Source organism: Mytilus edulis, chromosome 4 (genome assembly GCF_963676685.1).
Source record: "Mytilus edulis chromosome 4, xbMytEdul2.2, whole genome shotgun sequence".
Lineage (NCBI taxonomy): Eukaryota > Metazoa > Mollusca > Bivalvia > Mytilida > Mytilidae > Mytilus > Mytilus edulis.
The window spans coordinates 65334066-65354305 of NC_092347.1; the positions used below are offsets into that span (position 1 = coordinate 65334066).

Genomic DNA, 20240 nt, shown 5'->3' on the forward strand with positions numbered 1-20240 from the left:
ATCAAGGGTACCAGGATTAAAATTTATTACGCAAGACGCGCGTTTCGTCTTCAAGACTCATCAGTGACGCTCACAGATCTAGTTCAGTGAAAATATAAATGAACTATAACTTAAAAAAAAAATACAACCCTCCCCTTTACATCTTGCTAATGTAGAATAAAGAAACACACAGTCATCAAGGCGCATGTAATAATAATAGTTTAAGAAGAAGTCAGAGTCCGATGTTAGGATAGGTAACCGAAAAAAATAAGCAAAATGACAATGGTAAGTAAATCAGCAAAGACTGACAGCATGCCAGCTCCAGACCTCCTGCAAAGACCCTATTAATGAATCAATATCAATTCCAAAACAAATGCCATCTTGAATGACCTGACAGCAGTATCGTAACTATATCCCTTCTAAATAAGTTTGTTTAAAGGTTTGGTTTATAGTTTTTGAGGTAAGTGACGACGTGTTTGTGGTGTCCTTTTGTGAGTTCACCGACTTTTTTAGTTAAAAGTTTTATATCATACGATAACAGTACAAATCCCTACATGTGGTTGTGAGTAAAAATAGTACGTCTTCGTTTAAAAAGATATTACCTTTGCATAAACATAGAATGTCTGTTGACATTTTTATTTGCTATAGTGAGCCAAAGATCTGCTCATTAAGCTGCTAGACTGTCACGCACGTGTCATTAAAACAAAATTGTTGCTTGACATTTAACCTACAAACTTAAAAGTAAATCAGAATCGCTATCTGAAAATCATATACATGTTCAGTTAGAACTATGTGAAAGTCACATTATTGCTTATTATTCGGCAAGTCTGTGACTAAAGATCACTAAAAATTTTACCAAAGCTGGAGCTTTGACCTTGGAAATCAGCAAGTTGATACTTAATCTGCATGGTATCTGTAGATAAAATTCAAAAGGGGTTACTGTACGTATTCCAGGTTTGATACAAACAATTTCAAAATTGTATCAACTTTGCTGTTTTAACCGTACATTCATCTTTGATCTTCATATTTTGAACTTTCGTGCACTCAATAACTCGTTATCGTGTATGTGTATATCAAGACTGAAGAAAAGTTGTTTTATTTTATTTTGTTTATAACTTCAATATTATGAAAGTTAGTTGTTGACAGTAATAAGATACGCAAAGATGCCATTATGTTTGTGTATGTTCATTGCATTGATAGAGTCCTTGATTCAGCATGATCTGGAACCCTGAACCTTGCATGAGAGCAAATTTGTTTTGGGAAGATTTCTTTTTTTAGCGGACTATGTGGTATGGGCTTTGCTCGTTGTTTAAGGCCGTACGGTGACCTATAGTTGTTAATTTTTTTGTCATTTGGTCTCTTGAGGAGAGTTGTCTCTTTGGCAATCGTACCCCATCTTCTTTTATATATATATTTATATATGTTTATAATTGCACTTCTTGTGTTCACCCTATAAAGGGCTCTAACCATTCCAATTATTAGTATTTCAATTTAATTTTGATAATAATTCTTATTGTTAAAGTAGATACCGGTAATATTAAATTTATTATGCCAATGTGGGATGTTTGGTTAGTTAAATATAACGTGTTTTTTTCCTTTATGATATTTTTTATGCCTTCTGTTCACAGGCACTGGGGAACAAATATTATTAAGATATATAAAGGGGGAATTTCGAAGACAAGCGCTTGTGTTTTTGTTATCGTTTTTCAAGGACATAAAAAATATTTGAAAACAAGAATGTGTCCATAGTACACAGATGCCCCACTGGCACTATAATTTTCCATGTTCAGTAGACCGTGAAATTGGGATCAAAAATTTAATTTGAAATAAAAATTAGAAAGACCATATCATAGGGAACATGTGTGCTACGTTTCAAGTTGATGTGACTTCAACTTCATCAAAAACCACATTGACCAAAAACTTTAACCTGAACGGACACACGGACGAACGGACGAACGGACGCACGAACGGAGGCGCAGACCAGAAAACATAATGCCCCTCTACTATCGTAGGTGGGGCATAACAATTGAGTACCAATGACTGGAAATAAAATATGCATTTCAGTAACTTATTTTGTGTACATTCTTAATTCTTTCTTTTAACGATATTTGTTTGTGTGTATACATTCACTTTATTCATACGAATAACTTTCCATTGCAGAAAGGTTTGTGGACCATTAACTAGACGATACTGTTGTCGTGGTTGGACAAGAACTCCTGGCAGTTATAGCTGCATAATTCGTAAGTATTTATATTATTGTATCATACAGCAATGACCTTTGCCATTGTCAAAAGATGGACACGTACTGTTTCAATTTACACATAACATATTTCAGCTAAGCATCACCTTACTAGAGTTAGCCGCACTAATTTGCTTTTTACATTTGTGTGGGATGGTAAATGAATGTACATTGCACTTCATAAAAAATATTATTCAAAAACTAAGGGATAGTCTACAGCGAAACTTTATCGATGAAGTGTCCGGGTAACGGAATAGAATAATGTATCAGCACATCAACGCAAAATGTTCCTTCATTTCCACAACGACCTTGCAGCATTCATAGTGTTTGTATTTTTTTTAAACCAATATTAAAGTCTACAATTCTGTGTTTTCCTTGTCGTCACGGTGTTACATTTGTGCTAAGATTTAATGTTGTGAACTTTAATAATGCCGTTGTAGTTTATTTTGATTTCCTCATAGTTAGGCCAAATAAAAAGTATGTGTGGTTCCAGTTACATCTGAAAAAAAGTTAGGGTAGGTAGGTAGGGATTTTTTTTTTTTATTTTATGGTGGTTTTTTTTACGAAAAATGACAATAAAATCTTTAGGGTAGGCTATTTTTAAGCCGAAAAAGTAGGGACGGTAGGGTTACTGGAACCACACATATATTTTTATTTGGCCTTATCCAATAAAGTTCGACGTACGTACCTTACTAAATGGGTCATTCCCAATTGTAGAGATCCGTACAGTGACCAGTATATAGTTAGACATAGTCCATCCACGAGCGGAAAACCTTCATCTATTTATTATAATTTGGATTTGTAGTACACAGTTAATTTCATTCAATAAGCCTAAAGGGTATATTATATGCAATGGTAATTTTCTTGAATTTTCTTCTTATTTGTTTTGGCAATTGAGTATACAGATTTGTTTTTTGTGATATTATAGCATTGTTGTATACATGTGTTTGGCAGGTGAACTTCTGTGCAGACATGGTATTATAGAACACCAGAATTAACAAACAAATGAATTTTCAATGTGTATACATAATTATATGCATTAACAACTCTATTCTATTATCGGAAGCTGGGAAAAGTATATCTAAGGTTGCAAATTTAACTGTACGCACTGTGATGATTTTGTTCTTCAAGCTTAAGTTAAAATTCGTGCCGGTTTAGAATGAAATTCAAAACAGTGTGGCTGTGGCCATTAATTGACACATTAAATTCATCCATTGACTGGGACAATTTAGGTGAACGTTTGTATGTAACGTTACAACCACTGCTCACTATGTACTTTTTAAAGACACTTAAACTATGGGGCCACCAAAGGTTCTCAACACCTTATTAAAGTAATTCGAAAAATTATTCAGAAATAACACGTTGTTTTGATTTATATCAATTATATAAATCAAAACATAAAGGTTATTCCGGATTATTTTTTCGAATTATTTTATAATTAAAGGCGTTAAGAAACCTTTGGTAACCCCACAGTTTAAATGTCTATCGTAGGTACGTCGTGAACAGTGGTCGTTACAGACAAACGTTCACGTAAATTGTCCCAGTCAATGGATGAATTTAATGTGTCAATCAATGGCCACAGCCACACTGTTTTGAATTTCATTCTATAGTGATTTTTTTCATGCAACTTACTTATTGTTTTGTATTTCTGTTGGGGCTGTTTTCTGCGTCTTCATTTTAATAAATTTTCTTTTTCTTGGCCTTGCCATGAAATTCCGTTTTTTCTCTTTAATTCAAGCTTATTTCATTACATACTTTGAATTTCTAAACAATTTATGTAAATTCTTCGTGGTGCATAATCTTATTTCAAATACTGCACGTATTCATAACTATTCATGAATACCAATTTTCGACGTTTGTGTGTGCACAGCTGAACTACGAATTTAGATGTACAAAAAATACAAACTTTCTATATTTGTTATGCGGAATTTGGCAATACCACGAAATCAAATACCATGAACATGCCATTTCTTCCTTTATCCGCGTTCATTGGACCCTAAAAAATAAACGAATCAGAGTACCATTAGTTTCACTGGGTAATATTTAGTCCGAATCGCAGTTTTTAACCGCCAATCGATGCACGTCAATTACTAGTACATGCATTCAAACCTTAAAGTATTTTGAGGTTTGGTTATACAAAGAGTCATTTTATGAAACAGGTATACATAAAAATAAAAAACAAAAATCCACCATTTTTGACATTTATAATGTGCAAATAAAATTAATATGTTGGAATGTTATTTCCACTGGAAGAAAGATTTCAGTATTTGTTCCGAACGGAGTTAAGTGTATTGCATAGAAAATTTGTTACAACAGGATCAACAATAATAATCGTTCAGCTTGGCTTGAGATACTTCTGTCAGGAAGACTGACAGATGATTATTTGACAACTGAGGAGGATATATGTGGATAACTAAGGAGGAAGTCCAGGGGCGTTGCTAGAAAGAAACGATGTGCAAGCAACTAAAAATTTTTGGGACCCTTTTATGCAGAAAAATGTTTTTTTTTCGGTTTTCTGTCATAGGACTGTTAAAAGAGGAGCTATATGTAGATAGGACTTATGAATGTAAAACTATTAATAAATCTTCTGATTAGAGTAATACATAAACAACACATATTTGTGATACAGAATTTACTCAAAATTGTCCAAAATCTGCTCTTCGGGTCTAGGCAGAAACAAACTTCTGTATTACTTTAATTGTCAATATTCACACTGAAATCGCGATGAATATGCAGTAATGCTAGTAACTGTCGTTTATTGTTGATCGTACATTTGTTTTCAACATACTTAGTACCCTGATAGATCTCCATGGTAGCACTCGCGAGATGTTATGAACCAGCGTACGTGTTCAGCATCGAGCGACATCCCAATTGAATTCGTCAAAATCACATGCCAGGTCAGTTTCGTATGTCTCAGATAATGTTGAGATTTTTTCGTTTGTTATATTTCTTACAACACGATGGAGCAGATACAGCGCAAAAGTGAGATTTTCTGATAAAACTAGAAGCCACTCTCCAGTTCCCTTATCATATCATATGGTCTATGAACGCAAAAAATAATGAGACTTTCCAATACTGTTTTGGCGTGTTTGCAGGGTGATTGGCTCTGGTAGTCTGTCGACCACATCGCCTCGGCATATTTTCAACGATATCGAGGGGTTCTGATAATTCTAATGCCGATTGGTACATCTCATTCCAAACTGATGAACCGTGCACTGTAATATGTGCTCCAAAAACTACAATTCTTAGACTGAGTATTACAAATTCAAATCTAGTAAAAGATACAAGTTACTGTCCGATTTTGTCATAATCTCCAATGAAACTTTTATTTTGAAACCAAATGCCGGTATTTAATGATATTTCATCAATTAAAAAAGGTGTTTCCTTTAACATTCAATCTATAAATTTTTATTTTGCCATTTTTTTTGCATGCCGAATTGATGTGCACGCAACTGCGTGTTAGCGTATAGGCAGCTACGCGCCTGGGAACAATTATCCGTCTTGATATCGAACTTATAGGGGTAAACAAGTACGGGTCACCGCACGGCTAGTTTATGGCCTAGGAGTTTTAACAAATTCATACTAAAATTCAGAAGAATCAAACGGTCGGATTTATTACTGAGCAGTAAACGAAAAAAGGCTATGACAGATATCAACCAATGACATTCAATGGATCTTTGTTACCTTTGGACTACTATAAACAAATGTCTAAATAATGAAACAATTATCTTTTTTCGAATATAAGTAGTCAGAAAAATATAAACATTTCATTAAAATTGGTAAATCTTTTTGAAGAATTCGTCATTGATATATGTGTTTCATGTATTTACAACAATTAGGGACACTGAGACTATTCAGTCTATCCAGTCTGTACCAGGTCTACTTTTAATGTCCCCAACTTAAGCACTGCTGGTGGGATGTATATATCTGATCAGAAGTAACATGGTATGTGTCAACCTGCTTAAGTGGGACCGAAATGTGTTTGAAGTGAATAAATTATAACGTCAGTGTTAACTTTCAATGTATAAAACTTGATACAAAAGTAACCTTATGCTTGCTAAAGTATTTTGGGGTATTTTATTATAAGATTTATTTAAATAGTATTACCTTACTACTATTTAAGGTCAGTTTGTTATGATTTGTCTTGTTGACACTTGTGTTATGTGTGAAACTAGTAAAGATTATGTTCAGATAATTAAATTTATTTGTTTTTTAGTAAATGCAAATTAAATGCGAACTAAAGCAGTACTTGATAATGAAAAATTGACTGGGATTATATTTTATACAGATATGCATTTCGTTATGGAACATATCATCACTGAGTACAATCTTTCATGCTGCTAATGCTTTTGTGTTATAAGGCCCCATAATTTAGATTAGATACACGAAATATTTCACTATTCAAATTATAATTAAGTAACGAATGAAGAAAAATTCAATGACCATTCTGTTTACTGATTACACAAAAAAAATATGTAGATAATACTTTAAGGCAAGGTCTTATATCAGCTTTGAAATTAAAATGTCGTGACTAGACCAAACACATGTTATACATGTAACACATGTACATTCAGAAGGAATTCTAAAACATATCATAAGACAGCCAAAGATAATGCAAACTGGATGGGCATCACATGTACTATGGATGCATAAAAGAAAACATGAGGCATACGTCCAAGAGACAACACGTAAATAATATTCCAATCAACGATACACTGTCTTTACAAGTAAACCTCTGTGACAAAAAAAAATAAGTGGACTCCTTATCTTGATAAAAACAACAGTTATTCAGGATTATTATTAATTCTCGAAATTTTTGTTAATTGTAAAATATATATTTCGTTTTATTTTCATTTAGCTACGTGTACACAAAGTTGCAATGGTGGTAGATGTGTACAACCTAATCGATGTTACTGTCAAAATGGACAGATGTCTCAAAACTGTCCTCTTACACGTAAGTATATATCATGTGCATGATTTTTTTTTTAAATATATTACATATGTACATCTGTTTTCCTAGATATTTTTCAGGTCAAACAAGTATTCAATGTATTGTGTATCCATATCAAAAGTTTTTTTTATATTTGATCTCAATTTTATTGTCCAACTTATCTAAACTAGAGACATATCATACATGTTTTATATTTAAAAGTTGTATCTGATGCCCGCACGGTATACAGTGGCCACTGGGGGTCTCAGTGGTTAAGGCCACTGAAAAACAAACTGTAAGTAGTGGATCGATCTGAGGGTCTGCAGCACCACCTTCCAGAAGCTTGTAAATTTCTCATTTGATAAAAAGATTTAAAAAAATTAGAATTTATCATGTTTCTAAAACATGTTAGCAATGGTAAAGATAATTTAGGGGCGTAGCTGCCGTTAGGCACTTTAGGCACGTGCCTACATAGAATTTTTTTCACAAATATTCTTTTTTTTATTAAAAAAGATAATAAACAACGTTATATGTAGATGAACTCCAGTGAAGTTGTCACAACTCTAATTATCGAATATCATGTGTACACTAGTCTCTCGTCCTTAGTGAATGAAATATTGGATAGAATTGAATGGTTTTTTTTTATGTGTGTACCTTATATAGAAACTATAAACTAGAACTTTGGTTCAGATCATTTCAATTCTATCAACAAAAACTTGAATGAACCTCAACTTAGACACATGAATTTTTTATTAGTTGTTGTTAGTTTCCAACTAGCTTTCCACTTTATCTTCGCCCGACTTGCCAATGTTGGTCGTCCGTTTGGCTGTGTAGGATGTATAAATACGTAGTAACGTCTGGTCAGAATGGGGACATTTGATTTTATGCTTAGTTGTAGAGAGAATGCCACTCTTTGAGGAGTTCGTAGTTGGTCTACTGAAATGCAAAGTTTCTGCTTCTATCCAATAATCCCTCATTTTCCAATGCATGGCATTTTCAAATTTCCAGACCTTCGTCCTGTACAACACCTATTACAGGACTAAGCTCCCTGTTGTGTTTATTGTAAATAATCAAATTTTTTTTGTTCTAAACTTGCATAAATATTTTACACTCAAAATCAATCTATCAACTAGCTTCCAGTAGTTTTGAGTACTCTCAGATCTACGTGTAATGACCACAATTATTCAAATTCCTAAGCAGGTAGGGATTTTACAGTAATGCGGGATATAAAGAAATACGGATTTCTTGAATTTTGTTACGTTAGTATGAACAGAACAGAACTTTTGCATTAGGCATCGACTATGTGTGTTTGTGTTTGTGTGGCTAGAGTGAAGGTTTAAGAATCAAAAGATTGATGGTTGATGTCTTTCTAGCCGAAAGGATAGTGTTATTATATAGTAATATTAGTGTTTACGTGCACGTGCCTATTTTTTTTTTTAATGAAGGATCGTCAATATGTACTAGCAATTAAGTTAAACGTATATATCGGATCATAACGGAATAGATTTGAAAATACCAAACAGGGTGTACTACTTAATTAAAGGGATACGCAGATCTATGCTGGGCAGTACATATTGTAAATAGTTTTTTTAATATTTGATTTTCCAATTGTACTGCGTTATTTAATTCACCATTCGGATGTTATGGTAAATTATTCCGCATAATTCTTCGAACTTTTCATCATGTATATTATAATTATCATGATTAAATAACCAGAAAATTTAATATTTTTGTGCATAAAATTTTGCAGCCAAATCGCTGAAATCCGTTTTCCGTCGGGGAGCTTCGACCCCCCTGAACCCCCTACCAGGGCTCTGCCCTGGACCTGCTGGGGGCCTTAAGCGGCCCCCAGACCCCCTGCCGATTTGTACCCACAGTTGAATGAATACCTAGCTACGCCCCTGGCTATACTGATTTAAAATTAGTCAGACAGCAGCTACTAATACACCTTATCGCTATTTGTCCGCCATTGCTGGAAATCACACAGGTTCCCGTAAAATTTTGACGTCATAAAACAAAATGTCTGACGCCACAATGGAAAAGTGATTGTTGTTGACGTCAAAAGTTCAAGCGGACGGGTCAGCCGGGAATAGCGATAAGGTGTATAACAAAAGACCATTACTCTAGTCTAACAATGACCAATTTTAGATGCTTGAGAATAAAATAAGAATAACATATCTACAATCAAAATCACAATGTAATTTGAGTCATTTGATTTCATATTTTCGATGAATATGAATTAAAGTCATTAACACTACAAACGTATTATCTTTTAAACTTTTAAAAATGCTATTACATTTGCGGATTTTATACACAATCGTTCCGGATGGACTCTAAAGCATATTAATTTTGGCGGGAAGAATTGTCAACAACAATTTTTAAAACACCTTTATCGTGATCACTGACACTATTCTAAAAAATAGGACGATTTAAAACTTTCATCACGGGGAATGTTTATCAATTTGAATGCAAACGAGTCACGGAAATTGCTCTTATCACGAGTCATAGATAACTCCATGAAAAACGAACCACAGAAAGCAAATTGCCACGATCACGCAGGACAAGAAACTCATCAGCCCCAGCAAGGCATCATATATGTAAACTTAAAAAACACTACAATAATGTGACCATAGGTTAGACATTTATATGGTTTGTCACATTCTTTTTAAGCCCCCTTTGGTCATATAGCTTTCATTTATTTCTATCTTTCAAATTTGCCTTTGGTCTTCTAAGTTGGTAAGGCCTACTTTGATTCCTCCAACTTGGGTTGACTGAAGGAATTATAGTTAACCCGTACCAATGTAAACTCGTACCAACGTTAACTCGTAGCACTAAAAAATAACTCGTACCAATGTAAACTCGTACCACTGCTAACTCGTACCAACTTATCGTCTTGGTACCTGTTTTGACGCGGACCAGAAATGACGCACCAATTTAGTTTTGGGTTTTATATTTCTAAACAAAAGCTGTGACGTCATCGATAATTACTATTCATAACATGATGGTGAAGGTCATATGACTACAACATAGATGCCTCAAACTCTGTCCAGAAATGTTATTATTGCTTGAATTAGTAAAGATAATGCAATTTCCGCCATTTTATTAAGGTCAAAAACAGTCTACCCTTCCCAGAATGATTATCAGTCCTAAATCCACTTTGGCCGGCAAAAGTATGTAAGCACATGCTGCCCCAGTTTGTGTTTTTCAAATCATATGACTGTCATGTGACATGGTTTTACATTTAAGCGGGAATCACTGTAGAACAAATGATCGTCGCTTATATTATTTTCTATTGTTTATCGATTTTTTTCATTCATTGTACGAAGTATACATTGATAAATGTTTTAATGTCAATGTTGTTTTATGAATGCAATTATTTTTTATTTTCAAGTATATGGAATATATATGTCACTTTGATAAATTTTGAACAATTTTATATAAAATTTGAAATAAAATATAGGTTACATTTAAATTAAAGAAAAAAATTGTGTTGCTATCAACATGATCATAAAAGTGACTGTAAATGTCAAAATTTGTTATTAAAATTAAATTTGTTGAATAGTGTTAAGGGAACAGTCATTATTTATCAGCTGAGGGGGTCGGTTCATTTTAGGGGGGGTCATTGCCAAAAATATCATACCACTGGGGGGGTTACCATCAAAAATATTTTAACAAAGGGGGGTCACACAATAAAGGTTTTATGTTTGACTAGTATATAAATTGTTGACAAAATTGAAGTGAGTGTGCGATCTGTGAAATAAAGTCTGTTTATTTAATCTTTGATATTGTAAAATGTAAAGCACCAGCAGGATATGCCCAATTTCTCAAGGGCAGTGAATCTGATCACTCCTTATCACAGTTTCTCTAGTTTTGACCACAGGAAACAGTGAGTTGGAAAGGTTTCTGGACATGCATAATTAACTTTCTATAGGCATGATAGATCATGATAGTGTTTAAATCATTGTGATGTGATTCTTGAGATGAAATGGGTGTGTATATTTAATTATTTTGATGAAAGCAAGAATGCATGTTAGTTATATGTCTGTCACATGGTAGTAGGTATACTTACTTTATGAAATTATTACAAAGATATCGAATAAGAATAAAAGATGATCTCGATATTATAGGTATTTCCCTTCTGTATTCTTTAATTTTTAAGGTAAAATTTCTCTATTCTTTAGTAATTTTTGCTCTTTTCTCCTTTTCTTTATATTTAAACACCATGCAGTGTTTTCTGTTCTTTTTTTTAATCTTTTTTTGGTCCAGTTTTTGGTTAATTTTACCCATTTTCCGTTATTCTTTCCTTTCCAGATTTTAGACTTTAATAAAAAATAATACTTGATGGGCACTATGGCATTCACACACACTAAACAATACACTATATTATTTGGAAAAAGAACAAATATATTCAGCTGGGCCCCTAATAAAAACTGTGTACTTGTTCAGAGCAAATTGATAACACACTAAACTCTTAAAACATACATCTGTACAAAACAAAGGAAAAGCCAGAGTACCTGGCTTGGTTCTATATTTCGTTATCTCAAATAATTCATGTACATATTTAATCAAGAAAGGACATGAACCATATAATCTGTGTTATTTTATTTGCCCTTCCTAACTAATTTGTACATTGGAATCCTGACCCCCCCCCCCCCCCCCCCACACACACACACACAACAAAACTAGATATTTTAAGGTACAAAAGTTTTAAAAAATCAGATACAAGGGCCTGTGATTTGGATTAAAATAACAGTCATTATTGAAAGTTTATCCACCGGTATACTGATAAAATTTGTAGAATTAGAGGTTGCAGTAAAATAAATTATTATATTTGAACATACAATTTTCTGTATATTTTTTTCTATTTTTCTACATGCACGTTTCAGATATTTCTTTTTGAGAAACAAAAACAAGAAGAAAAGCTGTTTGTTATACCCAGAGTTTCTTAAAGCCAGTTACTATGTATCTGGTAATCATTACCTCACCACAACTGGGGATTTTTTTTTGGGGGGGTCAAACTTTTGAAATTATGTTCTTAGGGGGGGTCATTATGTGGTTTTATAAAATGATGGGGGGGTTCCCAAAATAATTTTTTTTTATCAAAAATTTGAACCGACCCCCTCAGCTGATAAATAATGACCATTCCCTAACTTTAAATTATCCGGATTGAAGCAATTTTTCGAACATCAGGTACACTGCAAGTGGTTTTTACTGGTTTGTTTATAGTGCGTCATTACTGGTACCCATCATAAGTTGACAGTCCGTTTGTAATGTTAGCAAACATGATTTTTATTGCTTTTACTGTTTCAAAAATCAACTGTTAATGATTGAAATACATTAACAAGTCATCAATCTTTCATTCTGTTCCGTGTTTCTTTTTCTTTTAAATGGTAGATTAAATGCAGAGACAAACACAACGTTAGGTGCGTCATTACTGGTTCCTCGGGGATATTTAAATGCATTTGATTGGTGTTTAATTATGAATATATACTGTTATTTTTCTCAATACCTCTTAAGTCTGTAAAATGTATATAATTTGAAAGTAAAATGACCAGTCTGTAGTTAATGTTCCATGTGTATTAGATATAGACAATACCTTGGTAGATTTGATTTGTTGTCTCCCTTGAATCATTCTTTTTTAAACTTATGCTGATAACCATTGGATTTAATTTTTAATCATTCCAAATCAGTTACATTGAATAGATTTGGGTACTTTTCTTTTGTTTCTCGAAGGAATTTTATTCACTGAAAGAATTAATTTAGTGTGTTTTAAAGGTTGTAAATTGTTTATGACCAACATGTTAAAAGTATGAAATTTTTTATATATAATATTTTGCACAAGGTACGTATTACTCACCGAGAAACTAAGATTTTCAGTAATGTCATGTTCATTTAATGTGTGAGATATGCATTGCTTTGAAAAAGAATAGTGACACCTTCAAAGGAAAGTAGATGAAACCTGAAATCATCATCAGATTAGTCTTTCGTTTGCTATGTTGTCACGGTCTTGTGTGCTATTATTTATTAGCCATGGCGTTTATTTCTTTTTATGAGTTTGATTGTCCATCCATGGTTCTAATGATATTGTGAATAGCCAGTAGAAAATTACAGTAATTCAACTTTTTTTTTATTAATTTTAGAAAGAAAAAACACCACAAAAATTTTTTTTTTTAATGGTACGACTTCCCAGTGGTACGACTTTAAGTTGGTACGAGTTAACTTTTTTGGTACGAGTTAACATGGTACGAGTTTCCGTTGGTACGAGTTAACTTGCTGACACTACTATAACTATATATGTGTTATAGTAGTCTCAGGTTCTAGCTAAGACTAGTCGCAGCTTTTAGAGTTTGAGCTTGGAAACTAGCAGAGGGGCTAGCTGCAACATTAAGATCTTCATCTAGTTTTCAATTTATTAACTCATCTATCTAAGTTTAACAGAAAGCTTTTAAATGTCTGAATTCATATTCAAACTCAATGATTCTGAGTCAATGCAAAAAACTTTGGATGAATTTGCTAGCCATATTTTGTAGTGTAAACTGCAGCTGACACTTTTTTTGAAATTGATCTTTGGCTTGAGGATCTGATTTGAAGTTGTGAACCTTCTACATGTTCTAGCTATGTAACCTATAATGCACTTAACTCAATGATGTCAATGGCAGGTAACATAAAATGATGAAAAGACACAAGACTACTAAACACTTTGCATTTAAATAACCTTCAAAAAAGATTCTTCATTTTGTACCCTAATAATTGGTGCCATCAATATGTTAATTAGGGATGATGATTTGCCATTGTGAGATGTTGAAACATTATTATGTAAAAAAATATATCTTTTTCATTGCATTATTTACATGCCTATCATTATGCTCATGTACCCAGTTGGTGAAATGCTATCATAATTGACATGTAAGAACTTTACTGTTTCATTTCAGAAAACTGTAGTCCTGGCTGTATGAATGGAGGAAAATGTTTGGGAAACAACAGGTGTGCATGTTCTTATGGATTTTCAGGGAAAAGATGTGAAATTGGTAAGTTGAATAATATTGCATAGAACTACACACATAGAGTCAATAGATATAGGAAGATGTGGCATGAGTGCCAATGAGACAACTCCCCATCCAAGTCACAATTTAAAAAAGTAAACCATTATAGGGAAAGTACGGCCTTCAACACAGAGCCTTGGCTCACACCAAACAGCTAAATGTAGCTATAAAGGGCCCAAAAGATTACTAGTGTAAAACCATTCAAACAGGAAAACCAACAATCTAATCTATGTAAAAGCAACAAACGAGAAACACTTATGAACTACATAGACAACTACTGAGTACTGTCATGACTGTACATCAGTCTCAGATTATTAACAAGTTTATTGTGAAATATTTAGCATACAAATGCAAAAGGGACATATAATTGACTATTGGCTATTATTTGCACAATTATACATCTTACCAAGAATAAGATTGATGACTGAGATTGATGATAATCAAGCCTGTAGATGCATTTCTGAGGTGTAGTAGTATTTGAAGGAAAAACCATTTGACATTCTTCTCTTCATTTTACATATGAGTATAAAAAAGAAGGAAGAATGACACATGTACAACTCCGAACATACCATGAGCAGGGCTTCCAAAAAATATTTGAGCCAGCCGGACATTTTATATCTGATCCCGATTTTAATCCCTAAGACTAAGTCACAAAAGGCAATTTAAATAAATTATAGTAATCAGATGGCCATCCCAATGATTGACATTAGATTAAAAAAAACGTTATTAAACTTTACTTTGATATGAATTTGATGTTCTGACGTAAACTGTTAAATTGACAGTGCATCATTCAAAGTGTGCACATCAGCGTGCTCATATCTGCCTTAGACTCTTTATTCATGCAAAATGATGTTGTCAAAACTTTACTTTCGTTTTTAAACGGGATGTTGACATGACAATGGTAAAACATGGACCATGTACGGATACGTGAAATCCGTGTACGTTTCACAAAGCACAACTGAGTGAAGGAGCTCTTTCCACGTTATTTTTTCAACAAAATACTTCAAATGAACTTTAGATACAGGGGTTGAATGATAATTTTAGCATTTTTGAAGAAATGTAGGATACATAATTAAACTTCCCACCTGTGCACATGCGCACATGTGTTCCAGTTTGTACTATCGTAGTTCGGACGATTTTTTTTTAATTTTTCATCAAATCATGTTTATAAACATATTTCTTATAATTTTAATCTTTTGGTCTAAATCAATTAGATACAAACCGCTGAAATGTTAAAAAATAATTGTTAATAGACCGATCAATTTATAAGATGTCCGGTACTGAAAATAGTTTACCTGTCACCTGAACAGGTAGATTTCAGGCTTCACCGATTTAAGCTGTCCAACAACTAATTAGCCTTGATTAAAATTAGAAAGTATTGAAGTAGGGGTTGTTTTGATAGTAATTAATCATCATGTCACTTTTATGACCGGAAATGTGTGGCTGTGTCCATGAGACATTACTCTGGTACTTTGTTGTTGCACAATTATTGTGTCTATCAGTACAATGTAATTGCATATCCTCCTCAAAATGCAATATAATGATTTAATTATGGTACAGTACATAGTTAATACATTTAGTGATTTTTTTTAACCTCCACATGACTTTATGTGGACTTTTGTGGAGGTATATAGCACAACACATGTGCAGTGCAATATTTGTTTCGCTAAAGCTTGCCTTTTATGCATGAAGTATTATATACATGTAAGACCAAAGATACCGTATATATATATATCTGTAAAAAATTACAAAACACTTTTACAGATTGATACCTGTGGCTCTTTCAGTTGTCATTCATGTCTCATATAGAAATTACAGACTAATTCATTAAGAGCAACTACATACATGTACATAGCCAAGACATACATGTATAATTTTTTTTTAATATTTACTTAATTTACATAGAGATCTGTGTTTACACTTATAAGTAGGAGTGACTAGTGTCTGTTTATATTAGAATTGGCAATAAAATGCTATGCAGACAAAAAATGTCAGTAACAACATGAACAAGGGAAGTGTCAGAAAATAACTATTTGAAAAGATGGATACAAAGATAACAAATATACTCTACTATTTGTTTATTTAATTGGCAGGAATGTTGCTTTTAACCCTGATTTATAGTTATTTTGACATTTTTGACACCTAGTTGTGTTTTATCTTGTTAGAACAGCTTTAGATGATGTTTATTGCTACCTTATAGTTAAAGTATGCATAGTTAATTGAATATGAGACAAACGTAGATATTCTTACACTAAGGTGTCATTAAATGTTATTCAATATTCCGCATTTGTCATGCTTTACCATAAAATTAGATCAAATTTGAAATTGCTGAAAGACCCCCTCCTAAACTATTGTAACTTATCCTGTTGCATAAGCCATACTATCTTTATTTAAATTAGGAACACCCAATTGGGCTAACACCCTCATGTATGTATTTAATACATTTTACTGTATTTAAATCACCTTGTATAACATCTATTACATGTATTAATGTCCAAATAGGTTTAATTTCATTAGTACATTTAATTCAAGCTCTCAGACACCCAATGGCTTCCCTTCTATACATATGCCTTTTCCTTGCTGTAAATAAATTTATTAATTATTATTAAGGGGTGTACATGTAAAGAATGTAACCCCTGAGACCATCGACAAGTCATTAAGAAAAAAAAACAGGATAATTTTTTTTTTTTGTGAATTATGTCCATTTTCTTGAAATAATACATGTAATAAAACAAATAGAAACTTTTAAAGCATGCCGGAGGGGCCTCTTCTGCACATGTTGCACAGTAGTCAAAGTAGTTCAACTACTACATGTATATCCACTAGCCTGTCAACGCTGAGGATGTGAATTTGAAACACAACTTTGGCAGGTATGTTCTATAGCAATCTAAATTGACTGGGATTGTTAGTATTCCTGCAGAGGGTCAATGGTTCTCTCCAGGCATTCCTGCTTTCTCAATGTATTAAAACTGACAACCATGATATAGCCAAAGGTGCTGGAAGTGGCATTCAACACCAATCAATCAATTTTTAAAAAGCAGGACAAGAACTACAAAACGTCAAGATAATACAAATTGACTCTTTATAAGAGTTAATGTGCTTTGATTGTATTTTCACCAATTTTGGCATTTTTAGAAAAGACTTGTTGAAAAACTAAAAAAGTAAAATGCACATACATGTTTTCCAAGATGAGCAACACAGGGTCTTTAGATCATCTGGTATTATCACTTATGATTGATTACATTCCATCCCTAAAAGTTGTGTCTTGTAAAATTTTGACAACAGCTGTTGGTTATTAAAAACCTGCACAGTTTAATATGTTAGTCTATATCATAACTGACACAATTGTAGTTTTACAGATACATGTATCTTGTACAATACTTCATTACAAATTAATTTTGATATGTAAACAACAAACATAAAAGGGGAAAAATAATAAAATTACTAAAATGCAAAATGTAGGTCAGATTCTTATTAACATAACTAATTATACAGGTGTTCAAACTACTTGTATTTCAGATGGAGAGATTTGAATTAACCTGTTTCAAAATATTGTTGAAGTTTGAACTTTATTATTGTTTATGTGATATTGATTCTGGATTTAAAAAAGGAAAAATATTTTCTTAAGACAAATTGGTTTATATTGAACTAAATTAAACCTTTGTATTCAAATGCATTTAAATAATGACCACTTGTTTAATGTGTAAGCATGAGTATTCATCAAAATATAAAATATTTTTATGACTTTTAAACTTTAATGCAAATACAAATAATGTAAATGGTGAGTTTAAGTGGAGGAAGTAGCGTTTGAAAGAAATCTTTTGAAAACACATGTACAGAAGAAACAAATGTGTTATGACATTGCCAATGTCTTTAATAGTAAACTGTTTCTGAGTAAAAGGGAACTAATTATATCTTGACCTTTCTTTCTCTTAAATTTTCCTAATAATTTTATAATCTCCAACTGAATTTTTATATATACCAGTAAATATTTGTCTGTTTGGGTTTCATGAAAATTATTGTTACATGTTCTTCAGAGGAAAGTAATATCTAGATCCACTATTCTACTACTGTGAATCGTGTTTTATTGTTTTTAACCGGATTTTTGTGACAAAAATGTCGGTTATTGATTTGGGGATGTACGGCGGGCGGGCGGTCGGGCGGGAGGGAATCAAATGTTGTCCGTGCATTAACTCATGAACCGTTCAACCAAAGCTTTTAAAATTTTAATATGTTGTTACTGACAACTAAATGAAGGTCAAGTTCAATAATGGCGATTTTGACTTTTACCGTTCAGGAGTTATGGTTCTTGAAAGATTGAAAAATGGAGTTTCCAGTCGTGTCCCTGCATTTACGCATGAACTGTTCTACCTAAGCTTTCCAAATTTTAATATGTTGTTACTGATGACAAAATGGAGATCAAGTCCAATAATGGCGATTTTGACTTTTACCGTTCAGGAGTTATGGTTCTTGAAAGATTGAAAAATGGAGTTTCCAGTCGTGTCCGTGCATTTACGCATGAACTGTTCTACCTAAGCTTCCCAAATTTTAATATGTTGTTACTGACAACTAAATGAAGGTCAAGTTCAATAATGACGATTTTGACTTTTACCGTTCAGGAGTTATGGTTCTTGAAAGATTGAAAAATGGAGTTTCCAGTCGTGTCCGTGCATTTACCCATGAACTGTTCTACCTAAGCTTCCCAAATTTTAATATGTTGTTACTGATGACAAAATGGAGGTCAAGTTTAATAATGACGATTTTGACTTTTAATGTTCAGGAGTTATGGTTCTTGAAAGATTGAAAAATGGTGTTTCCAGTCGTGTCCGTGCATTTACGCATGAACTGTTTTACCAAAGCTTCCCAAATTTTAATATGTTGTTACTGATGACAAAATAAAGGTCAAGTTCAATAATGACGATTGCGACTTTTACCATTCAGGAGTTATGGTTCTTGAAAGATTGAAAAATGGTGTTTCCAGTCGTGTCCGTGCATTTTCTCATGAACCATTCAACCAAAGCTTTTGAAATTTTTATATGTTGTTACTGATGGCAAATTAGAGGTCAAGTTCAATAATGACGATTTTGACTTTTACCGTTCAGGAGTTATGGTTCTTGAAAGATTGTGAAATGGCGTTTCCATTCACGTTGTTGCATTTACTCATGAACCATTCAATCTAAGCTTTTCAAATTTTAAGATGTTGATACTGATGACAAAATGGAGGTCAAAGTTGATATTGACGATTTTCAACTTTCACCATTCATCAGTAATGGTTCTTGTGATATTGCCAGGACACAAATAAATATTAATAAATCCGGTTTGCTGTCGTTGTGACAGCCTCTTGTCTATTTTTAGACTACAGAACTGGACCTTGTTTTACAGAGTTATCAGATGACATGTGCAGGGGTCAGCTGACAGGGGTTGTATGTACAAAGTCACATGACTGAATCCTGCTTTATTTTCTATTTTTAGACTACAGAACTGGACCATGTTTTACAGAGTTATCAGATGACATGTGCAGGGGTCAGCTGACAGGGGTTGTATGTACAAAGTCACATGACTGAATCCTGCTTTATTTTCTATTTTTAGACTACAGAACTGGACCATGTTTTACAGAGTTATCAGATGACATGTGCAGGGGTCAGCTGACAGGGGTTGTATGTACCAAACTTTTATGTTGTGCCACTGTAGGAAAGGCATGGGGCAATCCTTGTGAACAATGTCCTACAGGACCGACTATCTGTAGAAAGGGATTCCTGCCAAATCATCAGACTAAAACTTGCCAAGGTATGGCATTATAATTGTTCAGTGTAAATTGTATATCCCAAAATATTAGTTTCCTGGAAAAAACCTTCACAAATCAATTTAAAAATGTATAAAAGTAAACTCTGTAAGCAATGCCCATTAAAACTGACTGCTCTATGAAAAATCTCATAAAAAATTGTTTTAAAATTTGATCCTTTGGTTAAATTGTCGTTATAAAAGGGTTTTCTTCTAAATTATCAATCAGCTTTGAGCAATTTGTTATCTACTGTCTCACAGTAATAAA

At 33.0% G+C, this 20240-nt stretch overlaps 1 protein-coding gene across 1 annotated transcript in view; it reads left to right on the forward strand.

Moving 5' to 3' along the window:
- LOC139520242 (fibrillin-2-like) overlaps positions 1-20240 on the forward strand; it is a 91509-nt gene that overhangs the window by 9324 nt on the left and 61945 nt on the right. The window contains exons 2-5 of the mRNA XM_071312727.1: positions 2140-2219; positions 7077-7172; positions 14081-14176; positions 19781-19978. Coding sequence (XP_071168828.1) covers positions 2140-2219; positions 7077-7172; positions 14081-14176; positions 19781-19978 — 470 coding nt within the window. The remainder of the gene's footprint in view (positions 1-2139; positions 2220-7076; positions 7173-14080; positions 14177-19780; positions 19979-20240) is intronic.